The sequence below is a fragment of the Phaenicophaeus curvirostris genome, chromosome Z (assembly GCF_032191515.1).
Source record: "Phaenicophaeus curvirostris isolate KB17595 chromosome Z, BPBGC_Pcur_1.0, whole genome shotgun sequence".
Taxonomy (NCBI): domain Eukaryota; kingdom Metazoa; phylum Chordata; class Aves; order Cuculiformes; family Cuculidae; genus Phaenicophaeus; species Phaenicophaeus curvirostris.
In genome coordinates, this window is record NC_091431.1 from 52,368,436 (window position 1) to 52,395,625 (window position 27,190).

The 27,190-nt window shown below is 42.5% G+C and overlaps 2 protein-coding genes across 2 annotated transcripts; both read right to left on the reverse strand.

The window, feature by feature from the left end:
* Nucleotides 1-467: 467 nt before the first annotated feature.
* LOC138733705 (tetra-peptide repeat homeobox protein 1-like) lies at nucleotides 468-2,432 on the reverse strand. The gene is made up of 3 exons (XM_069881170.1): nucleotides 1,350-2,432; nucleotides 698-862; nucleotides 468-616 (listed from the first exon to the last, which is right to left on the reverse strand). The coding sequence occupies exons 1-3, from the start codon at nucleotides 2,430-2,432 to the stop codon at nucleotides 593-595; spliced, it is 1,272 nt and encodes a 423-aa protein (XP_069737271.1). The 3' UTR covers nucleotides 468-592.
* A 1,934-nt stretch (nucleotides 2,433-4,366) lies between these two features.
* Nucleotides 4,367-27,190, reverse strand: SLC30A5 (solute carrier family 30 member 5). Its single transcript, XM_069880725.1, has 17 exons — nucleotides 27,105-27,190; nucleotides 26,799-26,921; nucleotides 24,776-24,842; nucleotides 23,391-23,476; nucleotides 21,903-21,990; nucleotides 20,421-20,508; nucleotides 17,621-17,697; nucleotides 16,310-16,480; nucleotides 15,403-15,691; nucleotides 14,818-15,026; nucleotides 13,569-13,726; nucleotides 12,813-12,942; nucleotides 11,237-11,462; nucleotides 9,568-9,794; nucleotides 6,155-6,283; nucleotides 4,631-5,544; nucleotides 4,367-4,591 (listed from the first exon to the last, which is right to left on the reverse strand). Exons 1-16 carry the CDS (start codon nucleotides 27,158-27,160, stop codon nucleotides 5,374-5,376), a joined length of 2,295 nt encoding a protein of 764 aa, XP_069736826.1. The 5' UTR covers nucleotides 27,161-27,190; the 3' UTR covers nucleotides 4,367-4,591; nucleotides 4,631-5,373.

Sequence of the window (27,190 nt, forward strand, 5' to 3'; positions counted from 1 at the left end):
GCAGACCCTTCCCCCAGCCATAAGGGAAAGGGAGCAGGAGTACCTGCTTGTAACAAAGACAAAATAAAGCAGAGACAGCAGTAGGCAAAGAACAATTACCACTCATAAGTGAAGGCAGATACAGCTCTCTGGCCAGTGTTTTCCTAGAGGTAGAACTGATCTGTATGAGGTGAGTTATTGACAAATACTATACTGCAATAAATAAGCACTGAGGTGGATTAGAGTGCGGCCTGATCACCTTAACTGTCAGACGCTCTCTCCACCACTGCATGAGTGGTGTGATGCCAGCATTCCTGCCTGTGCACTCACTCAGAGGACCAGGAACTCTCGGGCTCACCCACCGCCTGTCCCCGTTCGCAGACTCAGCTGCAGGATGAAGTCAACCGTACTTCCACAAAAACCACCAGTAACAGCCAAAAATGTTTTATTAGATTTAACACACAGATAAAATATACTGTATCTGCAGGGTTTTCATGTGTTCAGGTTCTACATTTGTTTGCTTAGAGTTACATCTTTTTCATCAGAAATTGGTCTTGCCTCCATTTGCCGGGGAGTTCAGCTCTTCAATGCTGCTAATCTTGTGGTCTGATCTCTAGCTGTAGTTGATCTTGACCTCCTGCAGAGAGACAGGTTTGAAGACAGAGTCACTCTAAGTGCCAGCAGATACCCCTTGCAGTCCTAATCTACACATACCAACCTTTAGGTTTTTGAGATTCTTGCAGCAGCCGGAGAAGCGTGGGTCATCATCATCTTCATGTTTACCTTGCACATCAAGGAACATCATGGAAAGATCCTGGCACAATGTATCTTCAGCTAAGTCCCAACCATGGTTTTCCACACTGGTTGCATACCGCAGCTCCAGCTGCAAAGAAACAGGATGAGAGAGTTGGGGTTGTTAGCCTGGAGAAGAGAAGGCTCTGAGGAGATCTTATAGTGACCTCACGGCACCTGAAGGGGCTACAAGAAAGCTGGGGAGGGACTGTTTACAAAAGCTTGTACTGATAGGATGAGGGGCAGATTTAGTCTAGACATAAGAAGGAATATCTTCACTTTGAGGGTGGTGAGGCCCTGGCACAGGTTGCCCAGGGAAGCTGTGGCTGCCCCATCCCTGGAGGTGTTCAAGGCCAGGTTGGATGGGGCTTGGGTAGCCTGGGCTGGTGGGACGTGTCCCTGCCTGTGGCAGGGGGCTTGGAACTGGATGATCTTTAAGGTCCCTTCCAACCCAGACCACCCTGTGAGTCTGTGAAACTGGGGGTCAGCGGTGGCAGCGCCTCGGGGCGAGCCGCACGCCGTGGTTCGGGGTCTCACGGGTCCCGCTCCGGGGCAGCGGCGGGATGCGGCGGGGGTACCTCCTGCGGCTCCGGGCTCGGCGGCGGCGCCTTCTGCTCCTTGCTGGCTCCTCTCCGCACCCTCTCCAGCGCACTCCGGTACGGGGCGTCCACCGGCTTGGTGGCCCCTCGCTTCCTCGGGCTGGAGAAGCGGTTGCCGATGTCGCCCAAGGCGGTTCGCGGCCGCCGCTGCACCGCGGTGGTCGGAGCCCTTTCGCTCTCGGCACTCTGGAGCGCCTCCATCCGCGCCTGGGGACGGGAACGGGGCTCAGCGGGCACGGGGAGAGCAGCCAGGAGCCCCTGGGGATGCGGGAGAGGAGCCGGGAACCCCTGGGGATGTGGGAGAGGAGCCGGGAGAACCTTGGGGATGCGGGAGAGGAGCCAGGATAACCCCGGGGATGCGAGAGAGGAGCCAGGATAACTCCGGGGAAGCGGGAGAGGAGCCAGGATAACTCCGGGGAAGCGGGAGAGGAGCCGGGAGAACCTCGGGGATGCGGGAGAGGAGCCGGGAGAACCTTGGGGATGCGGGAGAGGAGCCAGGATAACCCCGGGGATGCGAGAGAGGAGCCAGGATAACTCCGGGGAAGCAGGAGAGGAGCCAGGATAACTCCGGGGAAGCGGGAGAGGAGCCGGGAGAACCTCGGGGATGCGGGAGAGGAGCCGGGAGAACCTCGGGGATGCGGGAGAGGAGCCGGGAGAACCTTGGGGATGCGGGAGAGGAGCCAGGATAACTCCGGGGAAGCGGGAGAGGAGCCGGGAGAACCTCGGGGATGCGGGAGAGGAGCCGGGAGAACCTTGGGGATGCGGGAGAGGAGCCAGGATAACCCCGGGGATGCGAGAGAGGAGCCAGGATAACTCCGGGGAAGCGGGAGAGGAGCCAGGATAACTCCGGGGAAGCGGGAGAGGAGCCGGGAGAACCTCGGGGATGCGGGAGAGGAGCCGGGAGAACCTCGGGGATGCGGGAGAGGAGCCGGGAACCCCTGGGGGTGTGGGAGAGGAGCCGGGAGGATCTCGGGGATGTGGGAGAGGAACCGGGATCGCCGCGCGGAGCGCCGGTGCTGGCGTGTTAAGTCGCGGAGCCGGGGCTCTGCACGGTGCCCCCATTCCAGCCCCGAGGCGCAAAGGGCAGCGGGCAGAACCGAGGGAGCAACCCAGAAGCACCTACAGAGGCCACCGCGAAGCAGCAGCCGGGGCGAGAGGAGGGACTCGGGGGTTTCACCCTCTGCACCGGGTTTCTGGGTGGAGGGGAAGAGGGAGTGGGACGGGGTGCAGGCACCCCAAGGAAGGGCAAGCACGATCCCCCGCTCCGCCACCCGCTCCCCTACGTGCCAGCCCGCCCTGTCCCGCACCTACCCTGATCGCCCTGAAAGCCATCACCTTAGCGTCGAGCAGAGCCCGAGCGCCCCGGCTTTAAATGCTTGGCGGCTGCCCGCAGCCTCGCTATTGGCCGCGGGGGATGCGGCCCCGCAGCGGGCAGGAGGCGCCGGAGCTCGGTTCCATTGGGTGTTCTCCTGACGCCTGCGCCGGGTCAGAAGAATCAAGATGCGGTCTGTAGAACCAAACCGTTATCGAAAAACACGTTTGTTTTTCTGTTCTGATAAACATATGTGCTGGGTACTGCCCGACACAAGAGCTGCACCTTGCTTTCTGTGATTCTCCTTTGGAGGTGCTTTGTTACAACTGTCGGCACACACATCCCACGAGCAGACAGAAAAACCTCTCTGCCGTAGCAGTCATTGAAACACAGATCAGTTGGCCTGCAACCAGAATGTGAAAACCTGCCCTCGCATCACGGCTCCGGCAGATCTTGCTGTGGATGTACGGGAAAACGCTGAACCCTCGGAGGCTTCTTGCCACATAAGGGCTCTTACTAAGCAAATTTAAGATAGGCAATGCTTATGGCTGCAGTCGGCCTGTCAGGTTAGCCAGGAAAAACACTATACACGTGTGTAGGGTAACACAAAAAAATTCCAGGAACAAGCTTATCTTTGCTGCCGTGATCATCCCACACGGTCCCAACCACCTCAGCTTATTTTGGGTTCTGTCGCTCAGCTGAAGTACAAAATCAGTCTTTGCCAAGCATAAAGGCTTTTCAAGTATGTTAAGCTAATGTGATTTGATAAGAATCAATCTCCCTCTCCTCCCCTCTTTTCATCCACCTATTGTAACAGGGCTAGTGCTCAGTTTGGTGAGAAGTTGTCAACTCCGGCCTCAAATATGAGTGGCACATGCAAATATTAACTGAAGCTTCTTGTTTGAAACAGTTCCCAAAATCTAAAGATCATCCTGCCTCCTGGCTGAGCACAAGTGTAGCATTGTTAGTCAACTGACCTGAGCCTTCTGGAGGGTGCGAGGTGAGAATACCACTACTGAAAGCATACAGTTCAGGAGAAAATGGGATCAAGCCTTGAGAACTCTGCTAGTTCTGCAGTATGATCCTGAGAAATGTGATTTGTGCCATCAACCTTCATCACTCCTTGTTACAAAAAAGCAACTGTTAGCAACTTTTCTGACCCCCATTATTCAAGTTAGTCCTGTATCGCAGATAGGAATTTAGCACGGCACCAGATAATGGAATGGAATGCAGACTTGTTTAACAGTTACAAAAGAAACTATACAGTTTGTTATGAACAGTCATATCACAAGAGAAGAGTTGCTCAGGACATTTCAAACGGCAGTCACACTATCCCCAAATTCCACTAATAACAAGTGCAGTCTTTATGATACTTTCAGAACTGATCCTAAATGCCAGAACAACAAAACAGTAGGACAAAATAAGACTGCCATGATAAATGGAACGATGAAATACTTGTTCTTGCTCACCACTGGATTAATTGGCTGAATTCCAAGGAAAATATTTTAAGGGCTTCAGACAAGAAGGGGAAGACTGTAAACAAATGCAAGGACAACTGCCTCTGAAGACACATATTATTATGCTCTTGACAGGTTTTCACTAAAGACAGAAATTTGTTTTCTTCACAGTATTAAGATCCCAACACACAACTATTTCTGAACACACTCCTTCTAGTCAAGAAGTCTCAATTTACAGTTTGTTTCAGCAACTTGCCAAGTGCCAGACTATTATCATAGTTTAGCATTCTAAACATGGATTATGTCCTTGGGTAACACACAAAGATAAAACTGGCTACAGAACCACCTGCAGCTGTGTTATGGCATTACAAAAAAAATGAAGTGAACAACAGAGTAAAAGATCATGAGGAGGTGAAGTTTAGCTGAATGCTGGAATCCTCACCAATTAATTTCTTTAAGCTTCAAACTACTGCAATTGCAGTTATTCATACAAAAAGTACAAAGTAATTATTTTACAGAGTGTTTTTTTGAGTCAGAGTCTTCCCAGGAAACAGAAAAGTGTCTGCAATTCTTTCTCCTCCCACTTTTTCACTGTTAACCTGTGGATTTCTCTCCTTAAAAAATAATTTGATATAAATGTAAAATGGTAACATCTACTTCTCTTATGCATTAAAATTATGTTTATAAATTGGATCTGTATGCCAAGACATAATAGAAAACCTGTCTATTTCTATTATCTAACAAAGTGTGCAAAACCATGACTTCATGTTAGTTTTTTATCCCCATAATAAAAGTGTAATTTCTTTCATTCAAAGAGTCTTCAAGCTCTGTTTCAAAGAAAAATTGTTTTTCAGTTGATTATGTTTGCATTTCAATATAAACCATTTCTGTTTCCTGCTAAGATGAAACTATAATTCTGGTGTTCCATACTTAGAGAGAGTACGGAATATATCTGTGCTCTTCCACAAGTTGCAAGATTTCTGTTTAATAAACTCCAAGTACAGCATTGAAGGTTTCCATTATTTTCACATATACATCAAATATTTAAGTCCATCTCATTTCCTTTATAAAAGCATCTTAATCCAATTATAATAAAGATAGTATGCTAAAAAAAAATTCAAATATATAGTACATTTGTTTCTGTACATGTATGTGCAAGATCTCCTGACAAAACGTAATACGAATATGGAATCCTATAGCTTCACCATTTGCACCTCCTTTGGCAAACTTTGAATTACATGATGTAAGTACCATCTTTGTAGTATTTCATGGATTCTAGTTGCTGAGTCATTGCAAGGACATCCTGAAATCCTGTACTGAGGCCGGACATGTGTTGAAAATAAGCTTCCTTCTCCACTTGGACAGTTAGGTTGTTCACCCCAGCATCTTTCAAAATCGCTGTAACCTGAACAGCACAGTACAGTTAATATCTGTGTTACACATCATATGCGCCTCACAGTAACTTGCACTGTTCTGGCTCTGAAATACTATGTTAAAAAGAAGGTATCCTAAGGATTACATTTTCTGGAAAGTGAAGACTAGCTTCAGTGGGAATGGCTCTGCAGCTTCAGCATAACAGATAATTCTCACTGTGTTGTGTAAGGAGATTAGTGTCTTTTCAAGAAAAAACAAAAGCCCAAGGCTGACAGATACCAGCAGGCCAAACATAAACCCACGATTAGCAATCAGACATGCCTACTGTTTACAGCACGAAATCACCTCCTCCTTCTTTTCTCAGAGCAGATAGGCTGCCACTTTCAACAGTGAGAAAGTCCTCCCTGCACCTGTATTTTTCATTCTTCTGGCAAATCTTTTAGCAAACAACTCTTTATGCAACTAATTCCAAAAAAGTAAGGTTCCATGGAAAAGTACATCACTGAAGACTAGCTCTGCGATATTAACTGATCAGCCACAAAACCAATCCCAAACAGCAGATTCAAAATTCAGTTTATGACCCAAAAAAAGGCAACAGAGTAAGAAGTGAAGACATTAGGGTCCCAAAACCTTGACCTTACCTGCTGTACAATTCTCTGTTCCATCACATCTGACACAACTTGCACATGTATTGTACCTGCCACAACAGTTGCAGAATGACACCAAAAATGGGGATCTCTGTAGGATATGACTCCCTCTATTTTTTGAATCTATAAAGAAATGACAGTAGCAACAATTAACTTAAGAACACACTTTAAATTTGTGCATCTACATGGATATTGGTGGCAAATATTTCACAGGGAAACAAAGCAGCTTCCCAGCTAAGCCATATGCAGAAATACTCAGTATTGAAAGGTCACTTGGATACTGTTGTCAAAGACAAGAAATTAAAAGTCAAACTAAGGGAAAAACCCAGACTGCAATGCTAAATAGAATGTAAAAAACCTAATTTAGCGTACAGATCACAACAACCTCAATGGACAGGCCAACCAGAACACTATCCGGGCATTTACCTCTTTCTAGGACATCTGTTCCCTCACTATTCAGGATAAGTAGCCATTTAGTTGGCTGATGTTGTGCCCATCTACAAGAAGGGTTGGAGGGAGGATCTGGGAAACTACAGGCCTGTCAGTCTGACCTCAGTGCCAGGGAAAGTCATGGAACAGGTGATCTTGAGTGCTATCATGAAGCACATGCAAGAGAACCGGCTGATCAGGCCCAGTCAGCACGGGTTCACAAAAGGCAGGTCTTGCCAGACTAACCTGATCGCCTTCTATGACAAAGTGACCCGGCTACTGGATGAGGGAAAGGCTGTGGATGTATCTTCTTGGACTTCAGTAAAGCCTTTGACACAGTTTCTCACAGCGTTCTGCTTCGGAAACTGTCAGCCTCTGGCCTGGACAGGCGCACACTCTCCTGGGTGGAAAACTGGTTGGATGGCCGGGCCCAGAGAGTGGTGGGAAGTGGTGTGAAGTCCAGCTGGAGGCCAGTGACAAGTGGGGTTCCCCAGGGCTCAGTGCTGGGTCCAGCCCTGTTCAATGTCTTTATCAATGACCTGGATGAAGGCATCGAGTGCACCCTTAGCAAGTTTGCAGACGACACTAAGCTGGGTGGAAGTGTAGATCTGCTGGAGGGTAGGGAGGCTCCAAAGGGATCTGAACAGGCTGGACCGCTGGACTGAGACCAATGGCATGAGGTTTAACAAGGCCAAATGCCGGGTCCTGCACTTGGGGCACAACAACCCTGTGCAGTGCTACAGACTAGGTGAAGTCTGTCTAGAAAGCTGCCTGGAGGAGAGGGACCTGGGGGTGTTGGTTGACAGCCGACTGAGCATGAGCCAGCAGTGTGCCCAGGTGGCCAAGAAGGCCACTGGCATCTTGGCTTGGATCAGAAACGGTGTGACCAGCAGGTCCAGGGAGGTTATTCTCCCTCTGTACTCGGCACTGGTGAGACCGCTCCTCGAATCCTGTGTTCAGTTCTGGACCCCTCACCACAAGAAGGATGTTGAGGCTCTGGAACGAGTCCAGAGAAGAGCAACAAAGCTGGCGAGGGGGCTGGAGAACAGGTCTTATGAGGAGCGGCTGAGAGAGCTGGGGTTGTTTAGCCTGGAGAAGAGGAGGCTGAGGGGAGACCTCATTGCTCTCTATAACTACCTGAAAGGAGGTTGTAGAGAGGAGGGTGCTGGCCTCTTCTCCCAGGTGACGGGGGACAGGACAAGAGGGAATGGCCTCAAGCTCCGCCAGGGGAGATTTAGGCTGGACATTAGGAAAAAATTCTTCACAGAAAGGGTCATTGGGCACTGGCAGAGGCTGCCCAGGGAGGTGGTTGATTCACCTTCCCTGAAGGTGTTTAAGGCACGGGTGGATGAGGTGCTAAGGGACATGGTTTAGTGTTTGATAGGAATGGTTGGACTCGATGATCCGGTGGGTCTATTCCAACCTGGTTATTCTATGATTCTATAACTGGATCTAATTCAGAAACATGACATCTTCCTGTAATTTATCATTTTTCAGAGTTGATTTTCATACAGGGTCTAGTGGAACAGACTGAAATTTCTTTTCACAACAGCCTGTATGGCACCATGTTTCGAATGTATGGCTAAACCAGTTTTGATAACAAACCTATGTTTTGGCTCTTGCTGAACAGCACTTGGGCACTTTCAAGGTTTACTCTTTCTCTCACTCTGTGCCTGACCCCTTGAGCAGGCTGAGGGCAGGCAAGAAGTGAGGTGAGGGAGCAGCTGGGACAGCAGACCCAAGCTGACCAGAGGGATATTGCATGGCATACAACATCATGCTTAACAATAAAACGTGAGGTAGAGGAAGAAGGGGGTTTTTTGGCTCCCAAGGTGGTTCCTGCTTGCAGACTGGACAGGCATCAGTTTGCTTGTGGTAGATGGTGCACTGCTTCCTCCTGCCACCTCCGCCTGTTAAAGAGCCTTTAAATTGCTCCCAGATTTTTTTTTGCTTTTGCTCTTCTTATTCTTTGCCCTGTCCACTGGCAGTGGTGGTGGTAAAGAGAGGGAGCAATCAAGCAGCTGTGTGGATGCCTTACTGCTGGCTGGGTTAACCTATTTTACTGTGATGTATTCTTTTAAATGTCTTTTTTTCTGTTACCTTTTAATGAACTGCTCTCTGATTGTTTTCAAAAAGAACTCAGTCTCCCAGAAGTGCTGTCTTCCCTCATCAAAAAGTGAAACCCCTTTCTGCATCTCCCTTTCCTTTCACTACACAAGTCTCTCCTAGCCAATTTCTATTTATCTCATACAGACAAGATGCATCTTCCTCTCTACCAACTGACAGTATACCATTAGGACAGTCCTCTGTGCTGCCTCTAGTTGACAGTATCCTCAAAAAACATGTAACTAGTTTTTTGACAGAGGGGAGTTCTCCACACTGAGGTCTGCATTACAATTCTGTGCAGGAACTTGAAATGAGCCAACAGAGAAGACTAGGTACAGTCTCAAAGCAGAAATGTACTGCAGCAGACAGGAAGAGAACAGACTAGAAAGAAAAAGTAATTAGAAAAAAACAGCTTTACTTTTGTCAACTCACCAACTGTGAACCAGCATGCCCATCATGATATGGGCAAGTAAGAATATCTGCAATTACAGGCACAAGATATAATCTGGTAGCCTGAACTGTACACATCAAGTTTTACAAGGTCATGAGCTTTCAGGAATTGCTATGTTACCTTCTCAGTACTAAGACCTTTCCCACACTGTTACCATACTTCTCTGAAATCATAAGCTACCTATGAAAACAAAAAAGTGCAAGTTTTTTCAGTTGCAAAAGAACTTCAGTCAGCAGAACTCCTAATCCTGCCACACCTCTGCAAAACAGATTTCAAACAACTTGAGACATGAAGTTGTCCTAAAACAAAGGAAGCTTCCAGACTGAACTACTTGAGTTTAATAATTATTAAAACCATAATAATAGTAATATAATAGTTTTGTTTGTTTGTATATGAAAACATTTAGAATTGTAGTTCTGACCTTCTCTAAAGCAGCATGCAGATCTTTCTCCTGTTCTGGAGGTATCCTCAACAAAAGCACTTGACAGGCATCTTTCAGCAGCGGGATAACGCTAAGAAAAATCAATGTAGCAATAAAAAGAGAGCAGAGTGGATCAGCTATGAGCCATCCAAATTGCTGAATAAATATTGTGGATACGATAACACCAACACTGCCAAGAGTGTCTGCTAACACATGCAGAAACACACCTGAAAAAAGAAATAAACTGAGTGATTTAAGTGAAACACGTCTGTTAAAAATGTATGTATATGTTCAACAGCAGAAACACAGTAGTGTTCATTTAACATAATAAACACCCCCCAAGCTGAGCAGCAGCACCTAGACTGGTGCAAAATTTATGATTTGGTAGTGGACAGGTACAGTTGCACTTGATGATCTCAAAGCTCTTTTCCAACCTAGGGACTCCATGAAAATTAAAAGAAAACATTTACCTTTCTTAATGTTTAATTACAAATCAATGTAAAAAAAAATTTTTAACTCTACAGTGCAACAAGCTAGGCAGGCACTTGCAAATTAAATCAAATGTGGATAGTCTAAATTGTCAATGGCACTTGTACTACACAGCATAATAATTTAACTCAGTAGAGAGACTCAGCAATCCTTAACAGAGTAGTAAAAGACCAGTGTAAACGCATTGGACTACTAATATGGACAGATATTAACACATTTGGTTTTTGTATGCCAACTCTGCTCCAAATTTATAAGAATATTGTCTATTTGCTACTGCTAGAAATTTTATACTTTATACTGCTTTAATGGTGGGTGGCATCTCAACGACCACTCAATAGGCACAAAAATAATCTCTTACCATTTGTAAGATTAGTGCTAGTGAAGTATCAGGAGTTGAAAGGATATTGAAATAGCTAAGAGTATGGGCATTCTTCACAAAAATGGCAGAGACCAAACCAGCCAACTGAAGTAGGATGTAAAATAACCAATGAAATATGACTACTCCCTAAAATGCTTGTGTCCTGACAAAGTTACAGGAAAAACTTCATTGATTTATAGGAATTCTTTTCTTATAAGCCAGTCAGCTGCTAAATAACTACTTTCTAACTAACATGGAAAAATTTTAAGAAGTAGCTATGCTGAAATTTTATACATATTGCCCTTCTCAATTAGCTTCTGATTTTAGATTTCTAGAAGAAAGTTTCATCTTTATCACCTTATCTCCTGAATCACAAACAGAAGCATATTCTAGATTGCTGGTCTACATTTATTCTTCTGCTTCTTATCCCCTCCCATCACATGATACCTAGAACCATGGTGATTATTCATAGAAACCTTGTAGTTTCATTTCCAGGTGGAATGTAGAAACAAGGTCTGTAAGCTTATGCAGTAAGGTTTGCAAAGACTGTTTATAAACATTAATGAAAACTAGAGGTTAATGCTTCTTGTGAGTCCTGAAGCATTACCCACATCTAAGAAAACCATGCAAATAAACCATTTAATGTTTCTTCAAGTTAAACTCCTTGATGAAGAAACAGTTTGAGAAATTGAAGTATACTATATTAAATGGCTGTCAGACCACTTCTGCAGAGAGATTTTAAGCATAGTACTGGGTCTGATTCCGAAGATCTGCAGCCTGCTGGGAATCACATATACCACTCACTACTCAATCTGTACTTGCCTCTCATGTTGGTATTCATGCTGCCTCCAGAAGACCCGTGGGAATGCCCGTGGCTGTGCCCATGATCACTGTGGGAATGGCCGTGCCCATGGCTGTGGCTGTGTCCGTGGTGAGAATGGCTGTGATCGTGTGAGTGACAACCTCCCCGGGAAGCCCCATGGGAGTGTGCATGGCTGAAGGCACAGATGCCAACAAGGTTTACGATCAGCCCTCCAACAGAGACTGGCTGTGAGAGGGAGAAAAGTCTTTAGCATCACTTCACATCAGGTGTTCAAGATGTTTATTTTCTAAAACATGGTAATCGGAAACACTGTACTCCTAATTAAGGAAAACTGTGGAAGCATTAACAGGACTATTCTAATATGTATTCCTCATCATATTCCTTTCAGCACCCATGCTGCTTTCAAAGGAACTTTCATGCCCTCTCAAAAAGATCCAGTTAACCCCAACCTTCTCAATAAAACCACTGAGTAACTGCCACAAAAATGCAAAACCTAATATCCACAAACCAGGACAAGATAGCAAATTCCATTTTAAGAAGGGGTAATGTATATCGTACCTAAGACACACACACTCATCTAAAAAGCTACTGAACTGAAGACAGCAGCTACTGCTTCATCGGTCTGCCTATTTTTCTCCTCTTCTCTTAGGAAACCAGCAGAGCACAAGAGTAATTCCAGCTAATAAGGAAGTTAAGCAAGTCTTACTACTAGGGGCTTGTAAGTTTCTCTGGCTATGCAGACTGTGCTCATGTAGAAGGGGTAATTCCTCCCACCCTCAAGACACAAAATCAGTAGTGAAAATGGAGAAAATATTGAAGATGAAAAGGGAAAATTAAAAAAAAAAAATCAGGTCTCGACTCCAGCAGCGCACATTTCTCGTTGTGCCTATATAAAAATCTTTCTCCTTGGTACTAAAGAAAGCAGGAGAGCACGAATATATGTGTGTGTGCGCATAAGAGAAAAAAAGTGTATCTGGAAATGTGATAAATGGAAGGCTTGGATTTGCAGAGTTCTATAATAAAAAAAAAAGTTTGAAGAAAATGAAATCACATTTCAAAGAAAGGGTTGGAAACTTGAAAATAGTCAAACTTGAAAATAGTCCCTGAAAAGGCTGTGGAAAGTAGAGAGACATAGGTGTAGTTAAGATCAGCTAAGCACAGCTTCATTATTGTTCACACCACAGTAACACATTCAGCACAATGTTACGAATTTTGGCTGATTTTTGAGGTTTTTCAGAGACTAATACAAAATAGTTTCTCCAATATTTGACCTATAGATACATTACAGCAGAACCAAATTTAGCCATGTACAGATTATTTCTTTAGGATCTTTTACTCTAGGAAGACCACCATCTAAAAAGAATAGTGCTTGTAACTATTATAGTTAAACTACATTAACCCTTATATATTTTTAAATTTTTATACTAGACATAGTTTGGATTTTAAAATTAGAATACATTAAAAACTCAGGGCATAGTTTAGCTTTCTTGAGTATGCCACTTTTCTTTTAATTGAGATGAACATAAATGAACTGTTAACTGCCAAACAACATTCAAACAGAATGACAGAACTTACAGTTAGCATATTTGTGTCTATGTCTGGAGGATCCACCAGTCTGGCCACTGATTCCATGAAGACAAAGAAAGCAATTACCATCAGAAAGAGGCCATTAATAAATCCAGACAGAATTTCCACACGTCCATACCTGAAAGCACACAAATGTACTTTTGAGAGTGAAAACGAGTAGCCTGAACAAATTTCAAAGCTGTAATAAATACTTATAATACATTTAATGCATCACTGTTTGCTTTCATTTTTTGCCTCCATGCCACAAAACCATGACTTAATTTCTGGGTTATTTATTTCTGACCAAGAAGTAGCTAGTTTACAACTGTCCAAACACCAATAGTAAAAAGCTATAATAATCTAAGTATTCTTTTCATGCATACTGCACATTCATGGCTTCAATGTAATTTAACTACATAAATTTTGATTATGACTGCAGAATTGAGATCCTCATTTAAACACTGACTTCTAACACATATTTCAATTTGAAGTTTTCTTCAGTTTCTGACATGGACTAGGTAAGGCAATTTCTAAGTAATACTCACAGGGACAAAGATTTATTTGTAGAGAAACAAAAATCAAATTTCAGACTCTCTGCAGGGGCAAGAGGGGAATTGCATGCACTTGGGGAACAGAAGAGATATACTAGATAACCCGTAGAAGCATGCAGCATTAAAACACCCCAAACATTTTATAGGAAGACATTTTGAAAATGAGCAGGTAGAATAATTTTCAGACTCTCATCAAAGATTCTAATATACACACCCATAGGAAAATATGCGAGTTGCTTTCCATCTTGTCATCAGAGCTGCAAAAAGCCCCATCACTAATGCAGAACAATCAAAAAGCATGTGAAATCCATCAGAAATAAGACCAAGGCTATTGGTCCATACTCCATAAAAAAGCTCCACAAACGTGAAAGCCTAAAACGAAAGAAAGTTTGAAATTTTCGTCGAATATTAACTTGTATTTTTATGCCTGTGTAGCTGGGAGGAAACTCTTGTCATAGGACTCCTAACAGTTTTCCAAAGTATTGTTCAATGTATTTCTACACTATTTTCTCCCTCCTCTAATGAAAAAAAGGTAAGCAATACACTCCAAGTTGATGAAGAGACATTTTCTAACCAACCATCCCAAATGCCTTAGACTCAAGGAAACAACCCTCTACACGACTAAATTCAAGTTTTCATTTAGAATTTTAAACTAATGTTGCATAAAGTTTTAAGAATTTTGTTATTAAACAATGTGACAATTCTGGTCTGATCTATTATTCTTGTAAAAGCAATGCTGTCTATACATCTGTTCTGTGAAAATTTTCATCACCAATTAGGTGACTGTTTAAATCTTAGGAATCAGTTTTGAGAAGGGGACACAAGGAAATATTTTTAATAAACATACTTTCCCTATACGATTTACTATTATTAACTGGTCTGCCTATAACCTTCTTTCCCATCTTTCACATTCCATAATGGAAGTCATTAAAGTTACAGATACTTCAAGTTTCAATCCCTGTTCTCTTGGATAATCACTGAAAACCAAAGATAGATCTTTGTAAATGGGGTTCTACCAGTCTTGCTTACTGCATGATATTTTCCTATTCGAAAAAGAGAGAAGGTAGGAACAAAACTAGCCCACTCCACAATGACACTAATCAATCCCACACTTGGGATGTTTTGTTGTCCCCATTCTTGAAGGCTTTATTAGCTTCAGCTTATCTGCTAGCAACATTGACATACTTCAATCTTCAATTACCATCATACTAGTATTTACTTTCTGGTATAACAGCTACACACAGAAACACTGCTATACTGTGACAAGAAATCAAAAAGACCTGCCACTTAGGGCAAGATTAGTGTAAGAATCTTCTATTTTAACACTCCATCTAATGAAACTCTTCTGTCAAGGGTCACTTTAAAAACAGTCAACCATGGGAACCCTTTAAAGAACAACCCTTCTTACTGTGCTATCTATGTACTAGTGTGATTTGGTTTGCAAAAAGAACACATGCACTTACCAGATTTAGGCACAAGAAATAGAAGATCTGCCTAGAATCGTACTCCTCAAGGATTTGTTTCAGTGACTCCTTAATAAACCGGGGTAATGACTGAGAGCTCTGCTGTAATGCATCACCCATGAAATTATAGAGAGGAGTGCCTTCAGGGGAATAGCCAATAAGGGTACCCTTCTGCCCTTTCCTGGAGGGGGAGGACAGGATATTGGCAGCTGCAAGGAAAGTATTGAAGTTTTTGTTGCTGTTTCTAAGCTTCACAGCTATTTTCAAGTATGTTTTATCAGCAATCAAAGCTTACATGAAACTTGCAGGCAGCAAAGTGATTGTCAACTTCATCTTGAGGTTTATCATTAGATTTCATTGCTATGTAAGACTGGATCATCACTTCCAGAATCAAACAGATCTATTACATCCTTTTTTTTTTTTTTTTTTTTGTAGACAGATAGCAAGAGCACAGATACAGACCCCTTTTATTCAAAAGGATCCACAAAAGCTCATCCAAAATAATTCTGCATATATCCATTTTTCTGATTGGCTTCCCAGCCACAGGGACAATAGATTTATTAAAACACAAGTAAAAATACGTACATAAGATGAAGAAGACAGCACTCACTACCACCCCTCCAGAAAGAACGTGCTCTGTGCTCTCCTGGTGTGGTGGCTTGTTCATAGCTCGAAGCTGGTCTGTTATCGGATGTGTCCAAAAGTTTCCAAAAAGCAGTGCACTAATGAAAATAAGAAAGGACCCATATCGAGCACACGTGGAAGCTTCCATCTTGACAAAGCATATGGACTCCACATAGAAATCCAGGATTACAACAAAAAAGATGACTGTTGCGAAAGGCATGATGAGAGAGGACCAAGACTCTACTTTACTCTGCAACGAAAAACACATTTCAGACAGGATTGCTCTCGGTTAGATGTGATTGTATATATAGCATTCATTCACTTTCATTATAAATATTTTCAGAAATCCCATCAAAACATAAACACATTCATATTTTCAATTTACCCTATAAATCCAACATTCCAGCTATACAAAGGCACATACAGCTAATATGCAGTACAGTATCTTATTTTAAATACTTTTGAGTGCTTAAAAGCAATGCCACACGTAATGCCATGTTTGCAATAGTCTACTCTCCCTACACATGCAGGCATAACGAACATGTCTTTAAATTACAATAATCTGCTCCTCAGGAATAAGAGAGCCCAGCATTTATACAGTCATTAATACTTGTGCAATGTTAGTATACGAGTTTTGATATAATATCTGAGCTAGAAAGATGAAATAAGTTATCACACAAAAGAAGAAATCAAGGTATCACACACATACACACCAAAATATAGAGGAAAAAAATGCAAAGAGCACTCACTACAAAATTAAAATGGCAACTTTGGTTATTTTAAAGGTGTTTTAAAGCAAAAGTTTAAATTCCACTTCACAAGCAGAAACATTACAAAAAATTATTTCATTGTGTACTTGCTCTCTTACCTCTGTTGTCAGAGAGAGGACAACGACCCATGGGCACAACAGAAGGACAGAAACAAGGTGAGACAAAGCCTGAAGACGCTTGGCTCCACCTACATCTACAGACAGTTTTCGGGAAGCCATGTGAAAACCAACCTTACAGCACAATGCCAGTACCAGAAGCAGCACTCCTCCCTGGAAATAGACGGATCCTGTTGGCATTTCTCAAAGACCTCACTCCAAACAAAATGACACTTATATGACAAAATATTATTATGCTTTCCTTAACTTATCAACAAAAGCCAAAGACAGGGTACTTCCTGTAATTGTTACTCTAGTTTAAAAGAGTAACATGCATACACAGTTATACCTCAGCACTACTCACAACAGCCTAATGTGACATGAAGTTTAAAACTCAATAGTGTTAACTGGCACATAACAGCAGTGAATTGATAGCAAAGAGCATACTAGAAAAAAAGAACAATCAACCAAAACTTAAGTTTCCTATCTTCCATCATTAAAAGAGTGCCAAAAGCATACATAAACCCCAGAAGTGTCATGTCACCTTGACCTCTAAGCCTTTCATAGTCCTCTCATTCACTTACCTTTAGATGCACCGTATTATATTTCTTCATCAGATTCTTTCAAAATTGTTCTATAAGTAAATCACAAGATACACACACAGCATCCCATCTCCCCCTCAGACCACACTTGCTTTGTGCACAGTTAGACAGTCTCTCAAGCATTTGATTTACTTCTAAATTAATACTCTCTCAGCTGCTCCATACTTTTTTCCTGATTTAGTTCTCAATGCAGCCACTTTAGCAACAAAAGTAAGCTAACAGAAAACTCAATCATCCAGGCCAATCCCATACACTAATGTTTTGCTACTCAGTTATTTATGGCACTGATTATAATGGCACTATACTTCTGAAGTATCAGAATCTGCACCTTCAAATACAAGCATCTAACTTAAAGGAAAGACTGGGGAAAACCAGAAGCAGCAACAACACAAAGACCTCAAAAGAGAGCAAGAAACTGCTTGTATACAAAGCATTTTGAAACATCCAGAACACTGCTACAGAACGCTTCAGGATAATTTTAATCAGACTTTATAGGTTATACATTACAGCAAAGTCCTTGCCAGCTGTACCAGTTGAATGTTGTATGGTTTGGGTTGCTGTACTGATGCTCCTCGTCCTCCTAATTCAGCTCCAGTACGGTGGATGTTGAACTTTTTGGTTTTGATTTAGGCTTGGATTAGCTCTGAGATGGTAAAATTCTTACTAACAAAAGTTAGAGGAATATTAACCCACTAAAATACAAGTTATTTACCTTGTGGTCTGCAACACCAAGGAAAGCAATGATTGTGTACAGAACATGGGTAAGAGCACTGTCATGATGTCCCTCAGCTAAATAAAAATAAGTTAAGGAATAGTTTCATTTGATGATTTTTTTTTTAACCAAAGAAGAGGTATACGTAGCAGAAGGCCACACAAAGCAGAAGTAAACAAACTGAGCTTTAAAGTTCGTCAGATCTTTAAAATTTAGGAAAGAAGAAAGTATTTCCACAGAAAATAGGCAGTTAAAAATAGTGCATGTGTGGAAAAGTGTTTTAAAACATAAGTACACAGTCACTGTTAAATACTGGACAGCAGTCATGACACAGGATTTATACTAATCATGGCAACCAGACTTTGAAATATATACTTAACAGCATTAAAAATTAGATTGATTTTTTACTAGAAGCACTAACAGTGAAGCGTCTAAATTATAGTCTGCACCTTTCCAGTTTCTAAATATTTAAACTTTAGAAAAGAAAGAGTATTTGTCAAGCACAATGCAGCAAATATTAAAGTAACAATAGCTTTTGGGAAAACCACTAGCAGGCACTTTAACAATTAACTCTTCCACTGAAAACTTGGTGGATTAATCAACACTAGTTCTGAATGTATAATTTGCATCTGTCATTCCATGTTTTCATCCTTCCTTGAGAAAGACTACTTTCACCTTGTTCGTTTTTACTGCTCACCCTTAGTTGTACTGCTTTTTGCTAGTACACTTCACTACATGAAGACAACTGGTTGAAAACTCACTTCAGAATCACTTCCAATTTACTCGGTAGCTTTGAAAGCATGCCAGCCAGCTTAAATTTGAAGCTTAAAGTCCACTCTTACTGGAGATACTGCAGGCTACTTCACATCATTTTCCAGCCGGGCAGATGAACTGTGATCACCATATTTGCAAAGGCACAAAGCAATCTTTAAGCCACTCACCATGATACCTGAAAAGTCATGGCAGTCAGGAGAAGTACCCAGTAACTGGAAGAAGGGAAGATGTACCTACTTTTATCCAAGGTAGAAAGGAAGATCCTGGGAACTACCAACCTGTCAGCCTCACCTCTATGCCTGGGAACATCATTGAACAGATCCTCCTTAGCCATGCCAAGGCACGTGCAAGGCAGGGAGGTGATTTAAGACAGCCAGCATGGCTTCATCAAGGGCAAGTCCTGCCTGATCAACATAGTGGCCTTCATTGATGGGAGTGACTGCATCAGTGGACAGGGAAGAGCTATGAATGATACCTATCCAGGCGTCTGTAAATCCTTCGACAGGGTCTCCCACGGCACTTGTCTCTCTAGTTTGGAGAGGTATGGATTTGACAACTGGAGTGTTCAGGGGATGTGGAATTGGCTGGATGGTTGCATCCAGACGGTAGTGGTCAATGGTTCAATGTCTGGATGGAAATCATTGACAGTGGTGCTCTCAGGGGTCTGTGATGGGATCGGTACTGTTCAGAACCTTCATCAGTGACACAGACAATGACATCGAGTGCACCCTCGGCAACTTTGCAGACAACACCAAAGGGAGCGGTGTGGTGACATGCCTGAGGGATGGAATGCCATCCAGGGGACATGGACAAGCTTGAGAAGTGGGCACACATGAACCTCAGAAGGTTCAGTGAGGCCAAGTGCCATGACCTGCACCTGAGTCAGGGCAACCCCTGGCAGCAATACAGGCTGGGAGATTAAGACAGAGAGAGCAGCCCTGCTGAGGACGACTCGGGGGTAGTGGTGGATGAAAAGCTGGACATGAGCTAGCAATGAGCACTCGCAGGCCAGAAGGCCGACCGTATCCTGGGCTGCATCAGAAGCAGCACGGCCATTTGAGGAAGGTGATTCTCTCCCACTGATCAGCTTTGGCGAGACCCCTATCTGGAGGAAAGTGTCCAGTCTGGAGTTCTCACCACAGTAAGGACATGGACCTGTAGGAGCACGTCCAGAGGAGGGCCACAAAAACGATCAGAGGGATAGAGCACCTCTCCTGTGCAGAAAGGCTGAGAGAGTTGGGGTTGTTCAGCCTGAGGAAGAGAAGCTCCAGGGAGACCTCACTGCAGCCTTTCAGTACTTAAAGGGGGTTTATAAGAAAGATGCGGACAGACTTTCAGCAAGTTCTGTTGTGACAGGACAAGAGGTAATGGTTTTAAACTGAAAGAGGGTAGAGTTTGACTAGATATAAAGAAAAAATTTTTTACAATGAGGGTGGTGAAACACTGAAACAGGTTGCCCAGAGAGGTGGCAGATGCCCCATCCCTGGAAACATTCAAGGTCAGGTTAGACGGGGTTCTAAGCAACCTGAGCCAGGGGAAGATGTCCCTGGGGGTTGGACTAGGTGAACTTTAAAGGTCACTTCAAACCCAAATAGTTGTATGATTCTGTGAATCTTTCTGGACGTATGGAAGAGACTGCCAGGTAGGCTGTCAACCACGTACTGCACACATTTAGGCTACAGCCATTATGTTTAGAATTTCCGAAAAGAAAAAAAAAAAATGAGAGCTGATCAAAAAAGCTTCTATCAATCCTAAGTGGCTAAGTATGTGCAAACAGGCAGGAAGCCTTTAACTACAGCTTAAAAGCTATAGCTGTGTTCTAAGTTATCAAAGTAAGCAATGCTGTTCATTCAGCTGAAATATCAGCATTTAGGTGTAAGAGTAAAATCCTATGCTATAGTATTCATGAAAGGTAAGACTCTATTCAAGAAAATGCAAGTATATCTAATTTACAGCACTCAACTTCACATTCTCTCTCCTCTGGTAACAACAAGCACTTGCTCTTACACACAGCAAGAAAGGATACGGTGTTCCGCTATTTTAGCCATGAGGTCATCATTATCAAAAAGCAATAAGCAGATGACAGCTATGATGAAAAATGCAGCACCTCTCGTCTGTAAAACAAAACAAAACCATAGTCCAATTATTATTATAATAAAATAAGGAAAAAAAAAAACCCATTGCTTTCTTTATGAAAAAGTGACCTTGACAATATAATTTTATACTTATTCTGACTTTCAGATTTACAGGATAAATCAGGGCAAATCACCACTCTAACCAGCTAGAAGCCTGTATCTTAGGGAGTAATTGCTTCCTTCTTCATGGTGTATTTCTGCCTGCCAGAATGAACAGCTACTTAAGCCTGGTGATTTAATATTTTGTAGCATCAAGGAGCTATAAACAAGGTCTAGTCTACAAACTGTAGGATTTTGTCTTAGGGGAGGTAAAGGCTAGAGTGCTCTACAAAGGCTCTGAGAAAGAACTCTGTGGTGTTTTTGTGGAATTGATAGAGGTAGCTATGAAATCCCAGCTCCCAAAGCCTTCATCACCCTGACTTAAGACGCTGTAGTTTTGGTATTCATCATCTTGGCAAGACACTGAGCTCTACAGCTACAAAATACTATTACAATTCATCTTCTGAAGCCAAACACAGCTACCACATTCTTATTTTGGAAAATCAGCTGACTTCTCTTTGTCACAGTTCATTTCAAAAAGCTGAAACATTCCGAGGACATGTTCATCACTCCCTTGTTTCTGCTCCCTTAGACAGGCAGCTTAACTTCCATCTATGGCCTACTACGACACCGACAAAGAACCTCTCTGAAAGTCTACATCTACCCTTCGGTGGTTGGTTGGAGAAAACAACTGTCTTCTAGATTCATGCTGGATGACCTAAACATGCCAATTAGATAGAGGTGAGCACAGAGTGTCAGAACAGACAACTGTGCTAGCCACTTTAAGGCAAGCCTAGAAATGATCAGTGGACTCCAACAGCAGTTATAAGAAAGAGATTACAAAACTCCCAGCCTAGTGCAGCCCCAAAGCCAGACTTTCTCTTATGCAGCCAGCACTTTATCCTCAGGTTTAGATCTTATCATAACATATCTTCCTCCAAGAGGGAAAGTGGCCAAGATTACCATTCCAAGGTGCTGGGATGAGCTCAATCTACTTAGGGCTGATTAGGCATAGTATTCAAAAAACTGTGTGTAATAGGACGCTAACAAAGGATGTCTCTAGTATAGATCTCTGATCAAGTGCAAGACAAGGTCCAAGTGTCCAACACGTTTAGGCTCACGCAGACATTAAAGTACTTAGAGAACCCTTTGGCAGAAAAATACAAAGTATGTGACAAGCTACAGACATTGAAGAGGCTAGGTAAGCTAAAAACTCCAACAAAATGCAGCTTCTATGAACACAGGGCCAAACCCATGTTTGTTCTGGGCAAAGAAGTACTTGAATACAGAGCATTCAGTATTTTTTACATTTGGTGAAATAAAATTTTAAATACCTTTGCTGGTCCTCCACCTGAGCTTGTGAACAAGACACTAAGGAGTGACAGCACAACCACATCACTGTGCTCAAACAGCAACAATGTCCTATAAAAAAGTGAAATAAACACTTCTGTCCACTTACAAACACTTATGCCCACTTTTAACTGGCCAAGCCTGAGATATACCTATTTCAGTTAAAATTCAATGACACAGCAGACAAAGATTTATCCTGTGATTTCAACAGCAAACTTAAACAATTCAAAAGGATAAATGCAAAAATATTTGCCCTTGTGAGTGACAGATCTAGCTGTGGACAGTGATGCATATCACAAAACAAAGAAACAGATTAAAATTGCTCATGTATAGATTACTTTAAATGGTACTTTCTTCTGTTAATACAAGAAGACACTAAGTTGCTCAAGATGGAGTTGTTATTGCATGACAGTATCTGCTCTAAGCCAAAGCTTCTAGTTCCCAGAAAAAAGGGGTCCTATTCTGTTTTATTACATCCTGTTCATTGAGGTGTGGGTAGTCTAGTAGTTTATGCCACCTCAGAACCTCTTAATTGCTGAAAATGAGAAATTCTGCCTTTCACAGTGTCTCCTTCAGAGAGCAAAGGCTGACTAATGAGCTGTGTTGACAACTTTCCAGTGCAAAACAAGAAAGTAATAACCACTGTCAAGTTTATCCAATGCTTCTGCCATTCTATGCATCACAATACAAACTGCTAGGGCCCACGTTACTGGTTCTGTTTGGGAAGATTGCCAACATCTAGAAAGGCGCTAAGATATTAAGCAACGCTTTATTCTAAGGTACACCTTCTCCTGTAGAGGATAAAACTTTAACCTCATAAAACGTTATCATTTAAGGCTTCCTCTCTCCAATGAAAGATGCTCTCTGATACATTAATCTTCACTTTTGAAAGTCTACCATTACTTTCTTATAGTTACTCAGTCAGTACTGCTAACAAACAACACAAGTAATTTCACTCAGGGTATATATACTAATGCTAAACAATTCCAATACAGCACAAGCATATAGAGAGTAGTGTTCTTCAATAAATTGTTACTAGAAGTTGTTTCTAGTCACCTGGCACAGGTATATACAGCTAGTATTAGCTGCCAAGCCCCGGATTTCAAAAAGTTAAATAAACAATTTGTGTTACATTAATGAGATTAGGGAAATGATGAAAGACTCAGTCAGTACAACAGTCAGTGATCTTTTACCACTCACATCAATAGTTTAAGCACCATTAAGAATTTCCCTTGCATCCTGTCAAAGAATGAATGAAGAAAATGACAAGTTCTATGGAAAATTATATGTAGCTTTTCCTAAGTACAACAGAGTTCACAGGAAAAACATAAACATCCATTTAAAATTTCAAAGAATAAAGCAAGAGGCTGGCAGAATGGACTAACAGACACATACAAAAAAGGAGCAAAACAGGGAAAACCAAAAATTAGCTTAAAAAGAGAGAACATTCTTGACCCTAAATAGATATTTACCTCAGTGGTCCACAAAGAGTAAGGCCAAAAAACCACAAGAGTGAAATGATACATCCCACAACAGCATGTTTAACAATTTTGATCCACTGCAAAAGAAAGGTATTTCATAATTTTCTCCACAGTTTCAAAGTAAACACCTCATTATTAGCTTTCTTTTAGCATAGTAGCTGTAGAAATAAAGAGGAAAACATATGCTTTACAAATTCTGCAAGATTCAGAATATGATTATCTTCATAACTACATTATCAGGCAATTAAGGTGATGAGCTAGAATTACTTATTTATTCACTATAGAATCTAGTGCTGTGGCAGATTAGTCTGAGATTTCTTTAATGAAGAACCTGATAAAGATACTGAAAAAAAATTTAAGTCCACTTACCAGCCAAAGATACTCTACTTTGTAATATATCGTATATATCTGACAAGCATCTATAAAACTACATAAAACAACCACAATAAAGAGACTAAGACTTTAAGCCTACAAATATTTATGCATGTGCTAAATACTTTCTTCAGAACGCAAATTATAATTCAGCTATTCAATACATTATTAACTGTAAACGCAAGTATTTTCAAGAAAAGTAGTTAATTTTGGAAATACATCAAACAAGACAATGTGCTTATGACAAACACCACACCTTCAAAATCAGAATTTTAAATTTCTTAGCAATAGTGAATAGATTTTTCTGAACACAAATTAAAGATGCAATTTATTCCTGTTCGCACTTCAAAATTCTGTCATACATGCCTATCCACAAATACAGTTGACATTTGGAACACTTCTGAGGCTATCCTTCAGATTCTCATTACTTAGTACATACAGCGATCACTGACATCGTGCACGGATCAAATTTTTGTATGCATATTTACATAAAAGCAAGATGAATATATGGAGCAGGTGAAAAAACTATTTCTTATGAAACAGCAGGTGCCAACCTGGCCCAGCTTAGACAACCTGGGATACTGGGAATTCAGGTCTGAAGAGCATCGAGTAACCCTTTATCAAAATGCACGATGCAGAAAGCATTGTTCTGGCATGGGGGACATGGTTGAAGCACTCTGACATGCTGGCAGTCTAGAAACTGCCCTTCAAAAACTGCTGAAGTCAGCTAAGCAGACTAAACTCCTTCTGAAAATCTAGTTCTCAAAACAGATGCTTCTATGGTGCCAAGGACCAATCTCTTCAAAATGCTCTCAAAAGCTAAAAATGCTGATTGTTTGTGTCTGTTGTCAATGTCAGCATACTACACACAGTTAGTTAGACATTTCTGGAAATTGCAACATTTTACAGACAGAATAACCTTTGTTCCACTTTCGTTTTTTGCAAGAGCCACGTTGTCAAGAGTATCTAAAAGATGCGCATCACTATTACATAGATCAACTCACCTGACGTTTAGTTACCACTTTTCCAGAAGAAAATGGTTTTTGAAACAAAACCATAAAAAATGCAGACCTGTGAAAAGAATAAAGTTTATGCATTAACACTTGTTTTTTTATTCAAACCAGCTCTAAACAACCACGTCCCTCATATTAGGCTCAGCTGGCAAAAATACTTCCTCTACATTTTTCACCAAAAGACCACACTGACAGGTTTTATTTTCCCACTGCATTACATGTGTCAGATACCAGTACAAAGATAATTACAAGTGAACTTCAGTTCTGGTTAATTTTAAACACAATTTATTCAGACAACGGCTAAAGAGAAGTCTACCTGTGATTCACAAAAATCAAAAGAATTGATCTCAGAAGTTGTGAGGAAAAATAATACTATGTTTTTTATTATAAGGACGAAAACGTGTCTTCTACACCCTTAAGAAAACTTGGCAAAAAGCCAAGTTTCTTATGACCAGTACTGTACTAGTATGATAAATTTTAAATTAGGAAAACCATTGAAGTTTCTCAAGAGCAGAGAGGCCTTACAGAGAGACCTGCACAGACAGGAGAGCTGGGCAATCCCCAGCCATATAAAATTTAACAAGACCAAGTGCTGCATCCTCCACCCTGGGGCAGGGTATTCTTTGTTACACATAAAATTGGGGAATGAGAGGCTGAGGAGCAGCCCCATGGAAAGAGATCTGGGATTAGGGTTGATGGCAAATTGAATATGAGTTAATGGTGTGCCCTGTCAGCCAAAACGGCCAACTGTGTCCCAGGGTGCATCAAGCACAGCACAGCTGGCTGGCTGAGGGAAGTGATTGTCCCACTCTACACTACATTTGTGCAGCCCTACCTCAAGGACTGTGAGCAGCTGTGGGAGCCTCAATGTAAGAAAAACATTATACTATTACAACGCGTCTGTGGCCGGGCAACCAAGTTGGCAAAAGGTCTTGAGGGCAAGACCAAGGAAGAGCAGCTGTGGTCACTTGGTTTGCTCAGCTTTAAGAGGAGACTCAGGGGTACCCTCATCACAGCCTACAACTTCCTCAAGGTGGGCAGCTCTGGGGGAGGTATTGACCTCCTTTCACTGGAGGAGACAGAATGAAGTTGTGTCACGTAAGTTCAGATTGGGCATAAGGAAAGGATCCTTCACTAAAAGCATGGTAAATCACCCAACAGGCTCTCCAAGAAAGTGGTCACAGCACCAAGCTTGTCAGAGTTCAAGGAATGTATGAACAACATTCTTAAGTCATATGGTTTAGTTTTAGGCAGTACTATGAGGAGCAAAGAGTTGGACGCGACGAATACTGTGTTTAGTTCTGGGCCCCTCACCACAAGAAGGATGTTGAGGCTCTGGAGCGAGTCCAGAGAAGAGCGAAGAAGCTCGTGAGGGGGCTGGAGAACAGGCCTTATGAGGAACGGCTGAGAGAGCTGGGGTTGTTAAGCCTGGAGAAGAGGAGGCTGAGGGGAGACCTCATTGCTCTCTACAACTACCTAAAAAGAAGTTGTGGAGAGGAGGATGCTGGCCTCTTCTAAGGGACAGGGGACAGGACGAGAGTGAATGGCCTCCAGCTCCGCCAGGGGAGGTTTAGGCTGGACATTAGAAAAAAAATTTTCATGGAAAGGGTAATTGGGCACTGGCAGAGGCTGCCCAGGGAGGTGGTTGAGTCACCTTCCCTGGAGGTGTTTAAGGGATGGGTAGATGAGGTGCTGAGGGGCATGGTTTAGTGTTTGATAGGAATGGTAGGACTCGATGATCCTGTGGGTCTTTTCCAACCTGGTGATTCTATGATTCCTATGGGTCACTTGCAACTCAAGATATTCTGTGATTCTGAAATTAAAGTGAGCACAGATATGAAAGGAAAACACCACTATGAACAGAGTATTTCCCGTACCCATTGCAAATGCCTTTTTGTTCTGTGATTAATCTGTAGCACAATGCTGAGTACACAAAGGCGATGCTGACAAAGAACATCACAGACAAAGCTTGCCCTAAGAGTATTGGACGAGGCTTCGCCCCCTGAGCACTCACCCCAGCCGCACTATGAAGATGAACTGCACGAGATGGACAGCCTTCAACAGATCATAGGATTCAAACAGCCCCACGGCTTTCAAAACCTTAGTGAAGCACAGCAGCACGATGTATCGCGTCAGCCTGCAAAAGGCAAGAACGCAGCTTGCACCTGCGACCACGCACGAGGCCGCTGACACCCCCCAGTCCCGGTTCCCGCTGGGGCCTCCCGTCGCGCACGCCGGCCTCACGCCTCGGAGCTCTCGAGGGGTGCGGGGACACGCGCGCCGCTCCCTCCGGATCCCCCTCGCCCTCCCCCGCAGTTACCGGGCGCTGGGCACATCCACAGGACCCAGCGCCTGCCCGCTGTACTTCTCCTCCATCGCGGCACACACTACGCATCCCCTCCAGCC

What these genes read in the sequence shown, in the direction of transcription:
- LOC138733705 (XM_069881170.1), bottom strand. Translation starts at nt 2,432, where the DNA reads ATGGGGGCACCGTGCAGAGCCCCGGCTCCGCGACTTAACACGCCAGCA. An exon ending in CGAGCCCGGAGCCGCAGGAG is followed by an intron (nt 863 to 1,349) that starts GTACCCCCGCCG and finishes GTTTCTTTGCAG; the next exon opens with CTGGAGCTGCGGTATGCAAC. An exon ending in AGAATCTCAAAAACCTAAAG is followed by an intron (nt 617 to 697) that starts GTTGGTATGTGT and finishes GTCTCTCTGCAG; the next exon opens with GAGGTCAAGATCAACTACAG.
- SLC30A5 (XM_069880725.1), bottom strand. Translation starts at nt 27,160, where the DNA reads ATGGAGGAGAAGTACAGCGGGCAGGCGCTGGGTCCTGTGGATGTGCCC. An exon ending in TGCTGTCTTCTTCATCTTAT is followed by an intron (nt 15,027 to 15,402) that starts GTACGTATTTTT and finishes CTTTCCTTGCAG; the next exon opens with CTGCCAATATCCTGTCCTCC. An exon ending in AACAGAGAATTGTACAGCAG is followed by an intron (nt 5,545 to 6,154) that starts GTAAGGTCAAGG and finishes TGTGCTGTTCAG; the next exon opens with GTTACAGCGATTTTGAAAGA.